The sequence below is a fragment of the Engystomops pustulosus genome, chromosome 2 (genome assembly GCF_040894005.1).
Source record: "Engystomops pustulosus chromosome 2, aEngPut4.maternal, whole genome shotgun sequence".
Classification (NCBI taxonomy): domain Eukaryota; kingdom Metazoa; phylum Chordata; class Amphibia; order Anura; family Leptodactylidae; genus Engystomops; species Engystomops pustulosus.
In genome coordinates, this window is record NC_092412.1 from 227,496,095 (window position 1) to 227,510,075 (window position 13,981).

Consider the following 13,981-nt stretch of genomic DNA (forward strand, 5'->3'; position numbering starts at 1 on the left):
TCGTGATGGGACCCCAACAGATCACGAAAACCATGGGTCCGATGGGGTCCTAGTTACCTCAGTCGGACCCATTGTCGCTCCGGGAGAGTAATATAGCAGACGGCTGCGCATGTCTGTCCTTCTCTATTCATCTCTATGGAGCTGATGGAGATCGTCGAGCGTGGCGCTCAACAATTTCTGTCGGCTTTATTGAGATGTATGGAGCAGAACTCTCCTACAGCAACAAGGGTTCCGATTGAGGTAACTGGGACCCCATCAGACATCTCATTTTTATAATCTGTGGGGGTCTCATCATGGAGAGCCCCACCAATCAGCAAGTTAGTCCCCATCATGTGAATAGGGGCTAACTTTTCACTGAAGAACCCCTCTTAAATGAAAGGGCAGGCATTTCTGATTGGCAAGTAAACACAGGGGTCACACACTTATTACAGAAGACAGGGGATTGAGATGACACTTACCGGCTGGTGACGGCTGCCGGGGAAGGTGTACTGCACCGGGTGGGTGGAGTATCGGCTCGGCTCGGTGCTGAACGCTCCTTGGTTAGGAGGATAACCTGAACTTGACATAATGGGAGACAAAGTCCTCACTGAAGAGTAAGGTCAAGGCCAGTGCACAGTCATGTTTTCAGGAAACCACCTGCAGAGGGGAAAGAAAAAATCCATACATCAGTTTTACTACTCAGCAGTAGATAAAGCCACAGGCAATACAATAAATACCACAACAATCCTGTACATTACATATACAGAGGATCATAAAAAAAAAAAAAAAAAAGAGACTGATCTAGACAACTGGGGCTGTGCAGCGCTGATATTTCTCAACCCTGAAGATCATTTTATAGAGGACCTTCCACCACCTCCGCCGTCTGTTTGTATCCTTTATGCGGCACCACGCAGCCGATTATGGCACTGATGGAATGTTTTCTATCCCTTACCATTCAGAAAATGACTTCTTTAAGTGTTCTGTTAGACAGGGATTTCTCTCTGATCAAACAGTCTTGGGCCCCGTTCACATGGGCGCGTGGGAGCGCATATCAAGCAGCAAGATATACGTCTGCATCGATGCCTATGGCGACCCAGCGGTAATACGGCGCCACACACTTGTGGAAAAGACGGAGCAACGTTGCATCTTTTCTCATGATTGTGGCAGAGCGGCATGAACAGCGCTCATCCCTCCTACTCTCCAGCGCCAAAATGTGTCACCAGGTTTTACCTGTGTTACCAGCCCCTCAGGCACGGTATGAATTTCTAGATTTCCCTTTTTTATGTGAAATCTCACCTGCTTACCTTTATATCAAAACTCCCCCAGTCAGAATTCTGAAGTGATAATCATCCTACAACCTCTAAACTTCATTCATCATGTGAAAATGAGGCGAGAATGGCCTGTAATGCCTGTAAATGGGCCAGATCTCACTTAATTCTATAAAGAACACATCTTACACCAGCCAACCAGCCATGGCCAGGATAGGGCCTAGCTTGCCGATTGGTGTGGGCCTCAGTGATCACGAGAACGGGGTTCTGACGTAACCTAACGCCCAGAGATGACTGGAGCAGCCAGTCACAGATGTACGGGCTGCCCCTTTCATCTCAATGGAGCTGACGGAATTGCTGAGTACAGCGCTCGCCATCTCCTAAGGCTCCAAAGAGATTCACAGGGCAGCCTGCGCAAATGGCTGCTCAGATCATCTCGGGTTGCAATGGGGTCTCATGATCTGTGGGAATGGGTGTGAAAACCCCTTTAAACAGTCTAAAATCTAGTTTGTAAACCAAAAACATTCCTCCCGATATAACAAAAAGCACTGGACACAAACAAATCCCTTCAAGTCATCCTAAAAATTCTGCCTAAATGAAAGTAACGGCCCAGGAAAGCTAGCGCCACGATGTACACTGCCCTCCCCCAGAAACAAAGTATTATGACCCACTTCTAATGGCGCAGTAAGAGAACAATCCCAGCGCTCCGCACATCTCTACCTGCAAAAGGCAAGGGTCCTGCCAAGTACATTTTGGCAGGACATATTCCCAGGGTTAATAACGCTGCCAGAGAGGGGCAATGCCAAGCAAAACACAAAAAAAAAAAAAAAAAAAAAAAAAGTGAAAAAGTAGCAAAAGTACATAGTGGTAATACTTTACCCAGCAGTGTTCCTTTATATCTAGTGACCATCAGGGGACAGCACATCAGCACATCACCCGGACTGTAGGCCAGGTTACCCGATCCTGGCAGCTACCTCAACGAAAACAGCTTACACAACCCCGTTACCACTTCTGCCAAATGAAGCAGAGGTCACCGCCACGGCAGTGGTTCACCACTATGATAATATCTAGTACATAGCAATCCACTAGACACGAGCCACGATGAGATGGAAAACAAGCTGTGAACCTAAAGGAGGAAGGCAGTTTGCACACAGATGTCCCCAAGGTCACTACACACATGTTATCTTCTCCCTTAAAGGGGTGGTTCCAAGTTACAATGAGGGTAAACTGATATGATCACTTGAAAGGTGGGAGCTGCACCCATTGTAAGAATGGGAGCCCGATTTTGACTAACTGATGGAGTGGAAAGTCAAGCGTCAATACTGCCACTCCATGAAAGTGGTGGAAATTGCTGAGCACATCACGCAGGTATCTCCTGCACTTACATAGAGGGAGGTTCAGAGTGCCAGAGATAGCAGAGCAGAGAGATAGCAGAGCGGCGTGACTGGAAATTTCCATCACTTAAGTATTGAATGGAGAGGAACCTCAATGACAGAGTCTGAGGGGGAGGAAGCAGGATGAGACTTAACTATGCTTCTACAGTTCCTCTTTTTCTACAGAGCTCAGACATGTTAAGAAAGAAGCACGGAGAGTCAGCACACAGTGCAAAAATAAGTAGCGGGACTGCTGAAGACTTGAGGAACATTACGGCCTTGGAGATATCAGTGTTTGGATAAAAGCTTTGGCCTCTCTATTAGTTACAGAGTACAGCAGAATACACTGTTATTGCAACTTAGTCTCCATCACCTGGAAAGGACTGATGTGCAAACAAGACCATATGGCCCATGAATATTATATAGGAGGCCTAAGTGACGCTTTAAATAGTGGATAAGTGGGGGGTGCTAAACGCCAATCGTTTATCAAAATTTTAGTCCTTAATGTGAAATTGCAAGTCTATGCACAAAATGGTGCTTAACCCATTCTCAAGATCCACAAACATTGACTTGGTTAAAACGGATTTCGTACCCAATGACACCACGGTTTCCTCCAAGTATATTTAAAGTGAACCTGCCACCACATTTTCACATATACAGCTGGTGACAGGTTCTCTTAGAGCTCTATTATGAACCAACACCATACTTTTAGCTAAAAATTGTTTCCATTACATCCCCATAAATTAACTTTACCTTCTATTTCCTGCCATCAGAGGGGGGGTTGTGCTGCTTTACCCCCCCCCCCCCCACCTCATCTACACATGTCCATTTTCAGTATGTCTTGTGACCAGGGTGATGTAATCTTAAAATTAGCACAATCTATGTATCCGTACATGAAATCACAGCAGCCCCCATGGAGGATGGGGAGGAGTAGAAGTCCATGTAGGCTGCTGTGATTTCCTGTGATCAGATACATACATGAGGTAGACTATGCAAATGTAACAGGACCTTAGATGACATTACTCTGGTCACATGACATGAAGTGGCCAGTGATGTATCAGAGGTCTTAATGTGACATAGCAGCATGTTTTGTAGCAGTGAGACCTGTCAATCAGGAACAAGGAGGCAGGGCAATGCAACTTACCACTGAATATGCAGAGACTCATGTAACTTTCCTGATGTGAGTTCAACAAGTTTACAAATGCAGTTTGTAACATTGCAGCCAGGAAACACGCCATTCAGGGATGAGGGTGATGCTTTTTACTGAAAAGTCTTTATTTTGGGTGTATAAATTTACATGGCAGGTTCTCTTTAAGATGTTATCTAATGTCCCTATTGCACCAACATGATCTGTTTAACCACCAGCTGTTCCTGAACAACTCAGGACACCACTATACACAATGCGTGTAGTGACATACGTTCAGCAGCTATGGGCGTTGGATAAGACTCGGCAGTATCCGTTAACCACACACACACACATACAATGTGGTTACACAAGGTGGGACCTGTCACTATACAAGGTTTTGGACTGCCTAACCCACTGCAGAAAGTGTATCATGAGCCGCTGGCAAATATTTGATGCATCCTAGACAACGTGCACACTGGTTACATATTAGAGAGGATTAGTAAATCTGCTCCATTGTTACTGGTCCCAGATTATGGAAATCCTCAGGATCCACCATCTCACTATGATGTAAATACTTCCGTGCTGTACGTAACCTTGGACTGGCTCGTTCATTAACTGGTTCACTATAGGTAGAGGATAATATGGAAATACCGTAAAACAACTCCTTTTAAGCCCATTTGAAGAAAAATCTACCATTTATTTCATGAATTATGAACCAAACATACCTTGAGAATACTGTAGCTACACACATCTTGTTTAATCCCTGAGTGCATAAACACATTACACACAGAGCTTCCTGAACTGTGCAGATAGGACTAATCAACCTGAGCTGGATAACTGGATACACAGCAGCAATTGATTACTTCTGCCTCTCCAGGATAACTCTGTGATTACATCATTCCCTGGTGCAGTGCATTACTAATTTGAGAGGAAAAGCTCTGAACCAGGTACAGAAGAGACAGAGCTTCAATAATATAATTTTATAGTTTTCCAGCAAAACCACACAGGGATTGAACAAGATATGTGCCTGCATCAGTGTAGCTACAGCATTTTCAAGGTATGTTTTATTTCATAATGCATGAAATCAAACGGTAGGTTTCCTATAACACACGCCAATGATTGACCCGACCATTGCTCCATATGTTCTCCACGAGCAGCTAGTAAACCCTTTGTCAGCTAATCACATCCACTTCATTTGTGGGCATTTTATTAGTGCAGGGGGCTACAGCTGCAGGGCATTTTATTAGTGCGGGGTCTCTGCTGAACATTTTATTAATGAGTGGGAGCTGCTGGGCATTGCATTAGTGCGGGGTCTCTGCTGGGCATTACATAAGTGCGGGGGCCATGGCTGCGCTTTATTAAAGAACAGCAACTGCATTTCCACCCTCGGCTTATACATAAGTCAATACGTTTTCCAAGTTTTTTTGTGTAAAAATTGGGCGCCTCAGCTTATTACTTTTCATTACACACTATTCATTAAGACACTGGACCCCTTTCATAAAATTATATCATATACTTGTAATATTGCACCTTTTCAGCCAGGAATAACCTTTTGAGGAACACCAAGCACGGGATATCACAACTTATCTTATAATTGCTTGACCTTTGTCCAGTTCTAGTGGAAACAATGATGTAAAGATAAGAGGAAAGATGTCAATTGAGGAAATACCTTCCAATCCTGCCATGAACTGTAGCGCCTTCCTACAAGAGCTGGGCGACAAGGAAGAGGTGGTGCCGGGAAAATGTCAACAAGGAGCGGATCTTCCTCCACGAAACAGGAGTCTGCCAAGAACTACCGCCAGCGCTCATCTCACAGACCTTCCACGCCCAAAACCTCCGTCTGACTAAATATTACATATACATATTTTGGAAATGGAAAATGCTAGCACCCGGTGGTATCCATCATGATATATATCTGGCCCTGTGTCATGGTCAACAAAGCTTAGAAAACAGCGCATGGTCGAATTTTTTGGGAAGGATAAAAACACTCCTCCTGCTCGTCTAGAATTGATCACCATGTTTCCACAAACATGACATATTGTACAATTACAGGGAGAGAATGAGCAACTCAAATCCAGAACAGGGACCGTGTCCAACGCTCTAGAAAGTAATACCATCTCCCACGACATCAACATAACCGCATCACCCAGACGTTACTACACCCACAGCTGTGAAAGGTGACCAAACTTCCCCATATACAAAAAGAGAATTACAAGAGCAAACGCTGCAACTATCTTTAAGGTCAAGAGTTGAGGGAGTTTTCCCACGAACATAAGTTAGGCCCCATCTACAGGTTAGGGCTAACTTGCTAATGAGGAGTCCAACTTACCTCCTTCAGACCCCTCGTCGTTCTCTTAGAGTAATGGAGCAGACAGCCCCGCATGACCGTTCTGCTTTACTAATCTCTATGGTGCTGACGGAAATTGCTGAGCGCCGCGCTCACCGATATCCACCTGACCCGTACACATTGCCGACAAACAGCCAATTCGGTAAATGGAGTGGCCACTACAGGGAAATCATAGCCATGGCTACATGGCTGTTCAGCTGGCGAAATGCCCGGGTCGGACGGCTGAACCCAAACCCGCTCATGTGGGTGAAAGGCAGCACAATGTCTCCCATCAACAGTCTTTCCCTATGTATAGCACACAAAGCAGCAGCGTAAAGCTCTTCATAGAGCAATATTGAGAAATGCAGCTATAATTGGCCAAAGACAAAACACTGCTACAAGTTTCCCCTCCGTATCTCAAACTTCTATGGGCAGCACATAAGCAGAAATCAGTTTAGAAGGCAAGAGGAATTACAAAAGGAATGTTCATAATAATAACAAACAATATTATTATTATTGTTATGTTGGTGCCGAGTTTACTATAATAACAATGAATATTTTGTAAACTATTACAAACATTTCTTTCTACAAATGTTACGTTTCTTGTCATTACAAAAATACTAGATCCAGCTCTCACATGATTTCCAACCAAAATTGTCTGATGGAGGAGAAGTCATGGTTAGATAAACCATATCAGGCCATGCAGGTGTAAGGGAGGAGATGCAGTGGTGGATCCTAAGAGAGTGTATAGTCAGAAGCTGAAGACGAGGAGGAGGGTGTGGAGTTCATTATGAGCGACAATCTTTCCTACGGTATATACAGTATCTACAAGCATCAAAAATAAATCAACACTAAGTTTGAACTGTATACAGTCGGAACTGTATATTTAATCATTGTAATCCCAGCCAGAACTTTTTTGGTCTCTGTGATAATTAGATTTTAAAAATGTTGGGTTGTCATAAACAATGGGTTGTCATTACAGACACCTGTGATAACTGTTATAGCTGTTTATTGTAGCCTAGGACTAAAGTACAAGAAATTACCAATATCCAGAGGTCCGTTTGTAACTATGGGTCGTATGTAAGTCGAGTGTTCTTAAGTAGGGGACCGCCTGTACAGGAAATTAAACTAGCCCCTCAAATCTACCAACCATTCCCTTTAACCAAGAGATTTTGTTATATAAACTTATTTAATCTGAACACCCTGTGTCCTGATACCGGAGTGATACCTTCCACTGAGCGAGCAATGGGGATCCCACCACCTTGCAATGCATAGCAACTGCCTCAATAAGGGACAATGCCTCTTTCGAAACAAAGCACTAGCGGTAGGGGAACTTAAAGGGGTTGGCCACTCTCTTACATATGTTGTCCATGTGCATGGAGCAGCCGGCCGTGCACGGCTGGGCTGCCGGAGATTGCCGAGAACCCTACTCGGCAATCTGTCAGCTTCATAGAAATGACCAGGGCAGCACGGACATGCGCTTCTTGCTGCTCCACCCATCTTGATGAGCGACAAGGGGTCCATCGGACACCTCGATCTAGTGATCTGTTGGGGTCCGATCGTTGAGACCCCCCACAGCTACATACACATGCAGACACATGCATGATACACAGTGACCCCCAATAAGCTTGGAAATGCAGAGATACTCACACTGCCTGCACCAACCGGATCACTACTAGTTATACGCGAGAATAACATAACATCTACAGCAACGTACATTCTAGACCTGTATTTCCAAAAGGAGCTGGTGTACCATTTAATATGTGGACCCAAAGGAGGGAACGGTTCAGCCCAGATACAAATTGTCCATTTTTCAACAATATATTTACTTGAATACGGAGCAGTGCGTCGTGTCAATCCTGTGTTTTTTTCTTCTTCCCTTGCTACCCATATACATGCAGGGACATGTCTAACGGAACAGATTTATTGATCTATTTAGGACCCAATATCAACATTAATTAACTGAGAGAAGGAAAACCATGGTGGACAGCGCCAAATAAGATGGCCCAATTTTTCTAATGAGCATCTGTGGCAAGAAGAGGTGTTCAACCCATCACACAAAGTCACCCACCTGAACCTCAGATCAAACCGAGTGGGATCAAAGCTGAAGCCGTGTTTGGGAGGTGCAGAAATTGAGGATATGGAATTCATACCAAAGCCTACAAAAAAGGGCAGGGACCGCCACATGTCTAAGGGTATCAGCAAGTGTCGTGGAATACTTGTGGAATCTCACACAGTAAATCCGCAGTGTAACACAGTAACATTGTGATAATGGGATTGATGACATTGAGGAAACAATATGCAACTTTAGTGCCAAACCGCGGCAGAATTTTCATCCACAGCACATGAGCCATCACTTATGGTGCCCTCCAACCGCAGCAGAATCTGCATCAGAAAGTGCTACCGAACCACGAGGAAATGGACAAACAAGTCCGGCAATCTCATCTCTCCCCCCCCCCCCACCTTTGGGTTCTGCAGGGTTTCTGTAATTGAGAACATAGCCCCTTAACTCGCCTTTAAACCATTTCCCCATAAAACTCTTGCTTAAAATCCTAAGGTTATCTAAGGATCAAGTGCTGTCCATAGCAGCGTCACAAATTTCTGCTTCTGCTCTAAAAACACCCATCCACATGACCAGGCAGTGTGTCCTTTCCATCCACAATCTTCTCTTCCCATACTCCATCCCGATGCATGATCCATGCATATATGTGTACACGACGGACCTGAAGACACGGCCGAGTTAATGCAGCGAGAACCAGAGTACGTTCTAGCCGGGGCTTGTCGCTCAATAGAGAAATGGCGAAGGGAGAAAACCCAACATGAAAGGGCCTGGACGAGATTCTGGTTTTAGTCAAACTTCCTAAAATTGATAAATACGTCGCCTATTTAGGGAACCTTTTAAGCAAATTATCAAAACTGAGCTCACATTACATAATGCAGATGCAGCGTGTGAAAGCGGCCTCAGACTTGCCCCTATAGGTGCGTTTGGCTGAGCGGAGAATGTATTAAAGTTCAATCATTCTCTCCCACAACTTTTTTGGGAACTTGGGAGGCGCCCATACTCATCTGACTCACTGACTGAAAATAAAATCCAATCCAATGGTTGGGTTCTGTCGGATCTAATGCCTGACTGGACTTTTTGGCCACCATCTAAAGTAAAAAAAAAAAAAGCATATGAAATGAGGATTTCCCTATGGTTCCGGATTATACCCTTCACCCATCTCTCTTAATTAATGATAGGATCCTATCCATGGCCACTGATCTGACACGTTCTGGACATTGCTTATCTAAATAAAGAATTATTATTATCATTGTTAGCATTTTCTGGGTCTGGCTTTTGGGCAGGCATCACCAAGTTTTAGATGCAGCTTCCTTAGCACAAGGTCAGAAAAATGCATATTTATATATCTATAAAGGTAAATCTCCTGTAATATGGGTCCGCAGGAGGTATAATAACAGATGTACTATACTCCCCCTCTTGCACTTTGTGTACAAAGGCTGAGAGCACCCATTACAGGAACAGTCGCAGACTGTAGCGGGTGATCGTCTATCAATGTGACGTCACCACTGAGGCTTTTGTAAACAAAAAGGTCGACAGTGATGGGTGAGTGAGTGATGGACTCTGCGGACCTATATTTAAAAAAAAAACAAAAAACACACCTTTAAAGGGAATCAGTCACCATATTTTTCACTAATCGAGACCCTTCTTATAGCTTGAAATGGTTTCCCTTAAATCCCCATGTAATAAACTTTATAGTTTAGCCTGGTATCCAGGGATATCTATAGAGAGTTGAGGGGGACATGGCCTCCCCGTGCTGAAGATAGCAGTTCATCCCCATGGTTTCTCAGAATGCAGTAGTAATGTCCCATGACAAGGGGGATATCATCTTGGATCCTTTAGCCTACAAACATAAACAAATTGTACACCAAGTATATATCTGATCACATGAAATCAGAGCAAGCCTCCATAGACTTACTCCTCCCTATCCTCCATGACGGCTGCTATAATTTCATGTGATCAGATCTATGTTTGGTGTACAGTTTGCCAATGTTGGGAAACACAAGGACCTGCGATGATGTCACCATGGCCACATGACATTACTGCTGCACGCTGAAAAAGCATTTGGTGAAGCTGCTGGATTCAGTCCAAGGAGGCCACGTCCCTCTAGACTCGCTACAGATATCCCTGGATTCAAGGTAAAATTTTAAAGATGATTTATGGGGATCTAAGGGAAAGTATTTTTTGCTAAAAGAAGGGTGTCAGTTAGTGAATAGGGCTCTATGGGAACCTGCCACCAGCTGTATTTGTGAAGAATGTGGCGACAGGTTCCCTTTAACAAGTTTTACCAATGTGACTAGTGATTACATGAGTGAGGTTTTTTTTTTCTTTTAACAGCAAAAGATCAGTAAATCTCAAAATTCATTCACATGATGTTACACGTCACGTCTCCTCCCAATTGACTAAGTACTGGTAGGGTTATTCTGACCTGAGTCATTCATGGTACATCTAGAAGATAAGACAAGATAGAAGGTCACAGATCCTGTGCCCCAAAATGTACGGGTATAGAAATAACAAATGGCTACGATTGGACAAACCTTGTCCAATACCGCTCCTGTTGCCAACCAAGTCATCCCTTTAATTGTCCTTTGAAAAAATTTAGGAATAAACTTTTGTAGTTTTTTTCTTTATGTAAGGATTATGTCCCCCCTCAGCCTGATATTGTCACCATTAGGCCTAGTCTAAAAGGAACAAACCTCCTCCTTATGTAAATTCATACATAATTCATTCATAATGCAGGTGATGAGAAGGAGAATACAAAATATCTACTCATTTATTTCTAAGAATTCTGATTCCCACTGCCCTGCGTGTGCGCGAAAAGATTCCCGAGTCGCAAAACTGGAGACTGGTCCTATTCTTTATATTTCTATAGTGCACACAGATTACATAGCGCTGCACACAGCTTGCAAATCGGTCCCTGTCCCCAATGGGGCTCACAATCTATTTAACCTGCAAGTGTGTTTTGGAGTGTGGGAGGAAACACGCGCAAACACGGCAGAGAACATACAAACTCTTTGCAGATGTTGACCCTGGGACTTGAACCCAGGTCCCCAGCGCTGCAAGGCTGTAATGCTGACCACTAAGCCACCGTGCTGCCTTTGTGGCTCGGGCAGTCTTTTCTACAGACATTGGTGAGTGAGTGAACTGATCAAGTACTAATAACTCCCGGACAGTAAACAACACAAGGGATCCATTGTTTGCAGTTAGGGATAGCAACACGTTCCAGTGCACAAGGCCCTTACCACGATACCACCTACACATCTCTATGGACTATTGATCATCTAGTGGTGACCTCCTCCTCAAAGGGTGATGCCACACAGGGTGTTTTGAACGCCGGTTTTGCCCATTTTTGAGCAGTCCGTCAAAAATGCATGAGTTTTTTGATGGACTGCTTAAAAACGGGCCAAAAACGCGTTCAAAACACCACGTGTGGCATCACCCATAAGCAACCTGAAACACCCATAGAAACCTGCAACAGGTGGAAACACTACAAGTCCCAACATGCCCGATGCAGAAAAATACACGTCCTTGGATGTGCAGCAATTTAATCAGTGTGAACTTATAACTAGGGTTCATCCTTGAAAAACGGACCTTGATCTAGTTCTGATTTTACGGATCAACCACAGCATAGAGGACGGGACTATAAGCATCAATTATATATGATATAAGGAGTCCCTGCTTCCCTCCTGCGCAGAATGGAAGCAGGGACGCCATATCTCACATCTTGTCCTGTGCTCTAGACTGCGGTCAGTCCGTGAAATCAGTGCTGGCACAAGTTCCACTTTTCAAGGGCTAACCCCAGTTGACAGCACGCTGATTTTCACGGACTGACCAGGGCCATGTACTCGCGACTCACGATTAGCGATAGCGAACTTCAACACGTCGTCCATTACAATTGTAAAGTCACGGTATTGCAATACGACGCTATCCGCCAACAGTGCGCAATACTATTAGGAAATACAACAGGAAAATTGTTGTTCTGCCAGATTTTCCACAAAAATCTAGACTCCGACTGGGACACACCTATAAAGAGTTACGATTTTAATACCGCAACAACAACAAAAGATCAAATGCTTTTATCGCCTACAAATCTCGCGTCCATCGTTACGCCATTGCATCCAATTCAGTGACACGCACAATAGACTAATCACGTGACACATCCCCCGTCCGAAGTCACCCTGTAGTCCCAGATACAAGTCCTTGAATAGTTCTAGGTGCCAGCCACCCAGCTTTTATAGGTTCCTGAGGAGCAAATCGGACTACGTATAAAGCAATACATTATCTGTGCCATTCAGGGGCCTGGGCGAGATTCATGCTGTAATGTGAATAGTGATCTATTACTAAGAGATAACAATGCAGTTGCTTTCAGTCTACTGTTCGCTGTTATCAGCCATTCGGAGCTGCTACTAACAGGAAGTCTGTAAATATGTCTACCGCCCCATCGGACAGTGCTGTGTGTGAATGGTGGGGGGCAGGTCAGAAGCCGCAGCTGCGGTTTTCCCGTGTCAGTATGAGATCACGTCCTCTAGCAGCAGGGCCCGGGCCTCGGACACTCACCGTATATATTTCCGTGTAGCAGTGTCGCGTCCTCTCCTGGATGTTAGCCGGGCAGGATTCGCAGTGTGTCCGCCATTTTGTGCACCCTCCGCCGCCTCTGCCGTCTTCCTGTCGCCTATCAGCCGCTCTCCGTGGAGCCGTCGGCTCAGAGGCCCGGCCTGTGTGTCAGTGTGTCCCGCAGATCATGTCCCGGGAGGTCCCTGTGTCCCCCGGATGGGGTGTGCGCGGCGGCTCCGGGGATCTGGCCAAATCTCTCCTCCCCCTCCTCCTTGGACACGGCGGCTCGGCGCGGTCCTGGCAGGGCGCTATACAGGATATGAGCCAGATAAATAATGACGGACAGCCCCGCCGTTATCTCCTGCCCGCCAGTGATGTATCACCAACACTGTGCGGTAACGCCGGTGCTTGTATTTAAAAACCGGTTAACGCACCCGGAAAACGACATGTGCTCACTACACAGCTGCCAGGACCTGCCGAGCCGCGCTATGGGCTGGAGCGCAACGCCTGCCGTCTGAGGAGGCGGGGCCTAGGCGGCCGGGCTACATGCTACATGTGTGTGGCGCCTACATGTGTGCTGTGTGAGCTGCTGCTAACACTGTGTGACCACTTACCTCCATAGTGTACCTACTGCTACTTGTGTGATGTGTGAGCTGCTGTTAGCACTGTGTAACCACTTACCTCCACAGTGTACTTATTGCTACATGTGTGGTGTGTGAGCTGCTGCTAACAGTGTGACCACTTACCTCCATAGTGTACTTACTGCTACATGTGTCACTTACCCCCATAGTGTACTTACTGCTACATGCGTGGTGTGTGAGCTGCTGCTAACACTGTGTGACCACTTACCTGAATAGTGTACTTACTGCTACATGTGTCACTTACCTCCATGGTGTACTTACTGCTACATGCGTGGTGTGTGAGCTGCTGCTAACACTGTAACCACTTACCTCCATAGTGTACTTACTGCTACGTGTCACTTACCCCCATAGTGTACTTACTGCTACATGTGTGATGTGTGAGCTGCTGCTAACACTGTGTGACCACTTACCTCCATAGTGTACTTACTGCTATATGTGTGATGTGTGAGCTGTGTAACCACTTACCTCCATGGTGTACTTACTGCTACATGCGTGGTGTGTGAGCTGCTGGTAACACTGTAACCCCTTACCTCCATTGTGTACTTAGTGCTACACCTATACATCTTACACCTAAATAGATCTATTGCTCTCTGTTATCATCCTTCAAGCTGCACTGTGAGGATTGCAGAATTATGTCCATCTTTATGTATTTGCT

The 13,981-nt window shown here is 45.1% G+C and overlaps 1 protein-coding gene across 6 annotated transcripts in view; it reads right to left on the minus strand.

Moving 5' to 3' along the window:
- NCOR1 (nuclear receptor corepressor 1) overlaps positions 1-13,177 on the minus strand; it is an 82,597-nt gene extending 69,420 nt beyond the window's left edge. For all 6 annotated transcript variants that reach the window (XM_072138393.1, XM_072138394.1, XM_072138396.1 and 3 more), the window contains exons 1-2: positions 12,689-13,177; positions 459-636 (exon numbers count right to left, since the gene is read on the minus strand). In XM_072138393.1, the coding sequence (XP_071994494.1) occupies positions 459-566 (108 nt within the window). In that variant the 5' untranslated portion in view covers positions 567-636; positions 12,689-13,177. The remainder of the gene's footprint in view (positions 1-458; positions 637-12,688) is intronic.
- Positions 13,178-13,981: the final 804 nt, after the last annotated feature.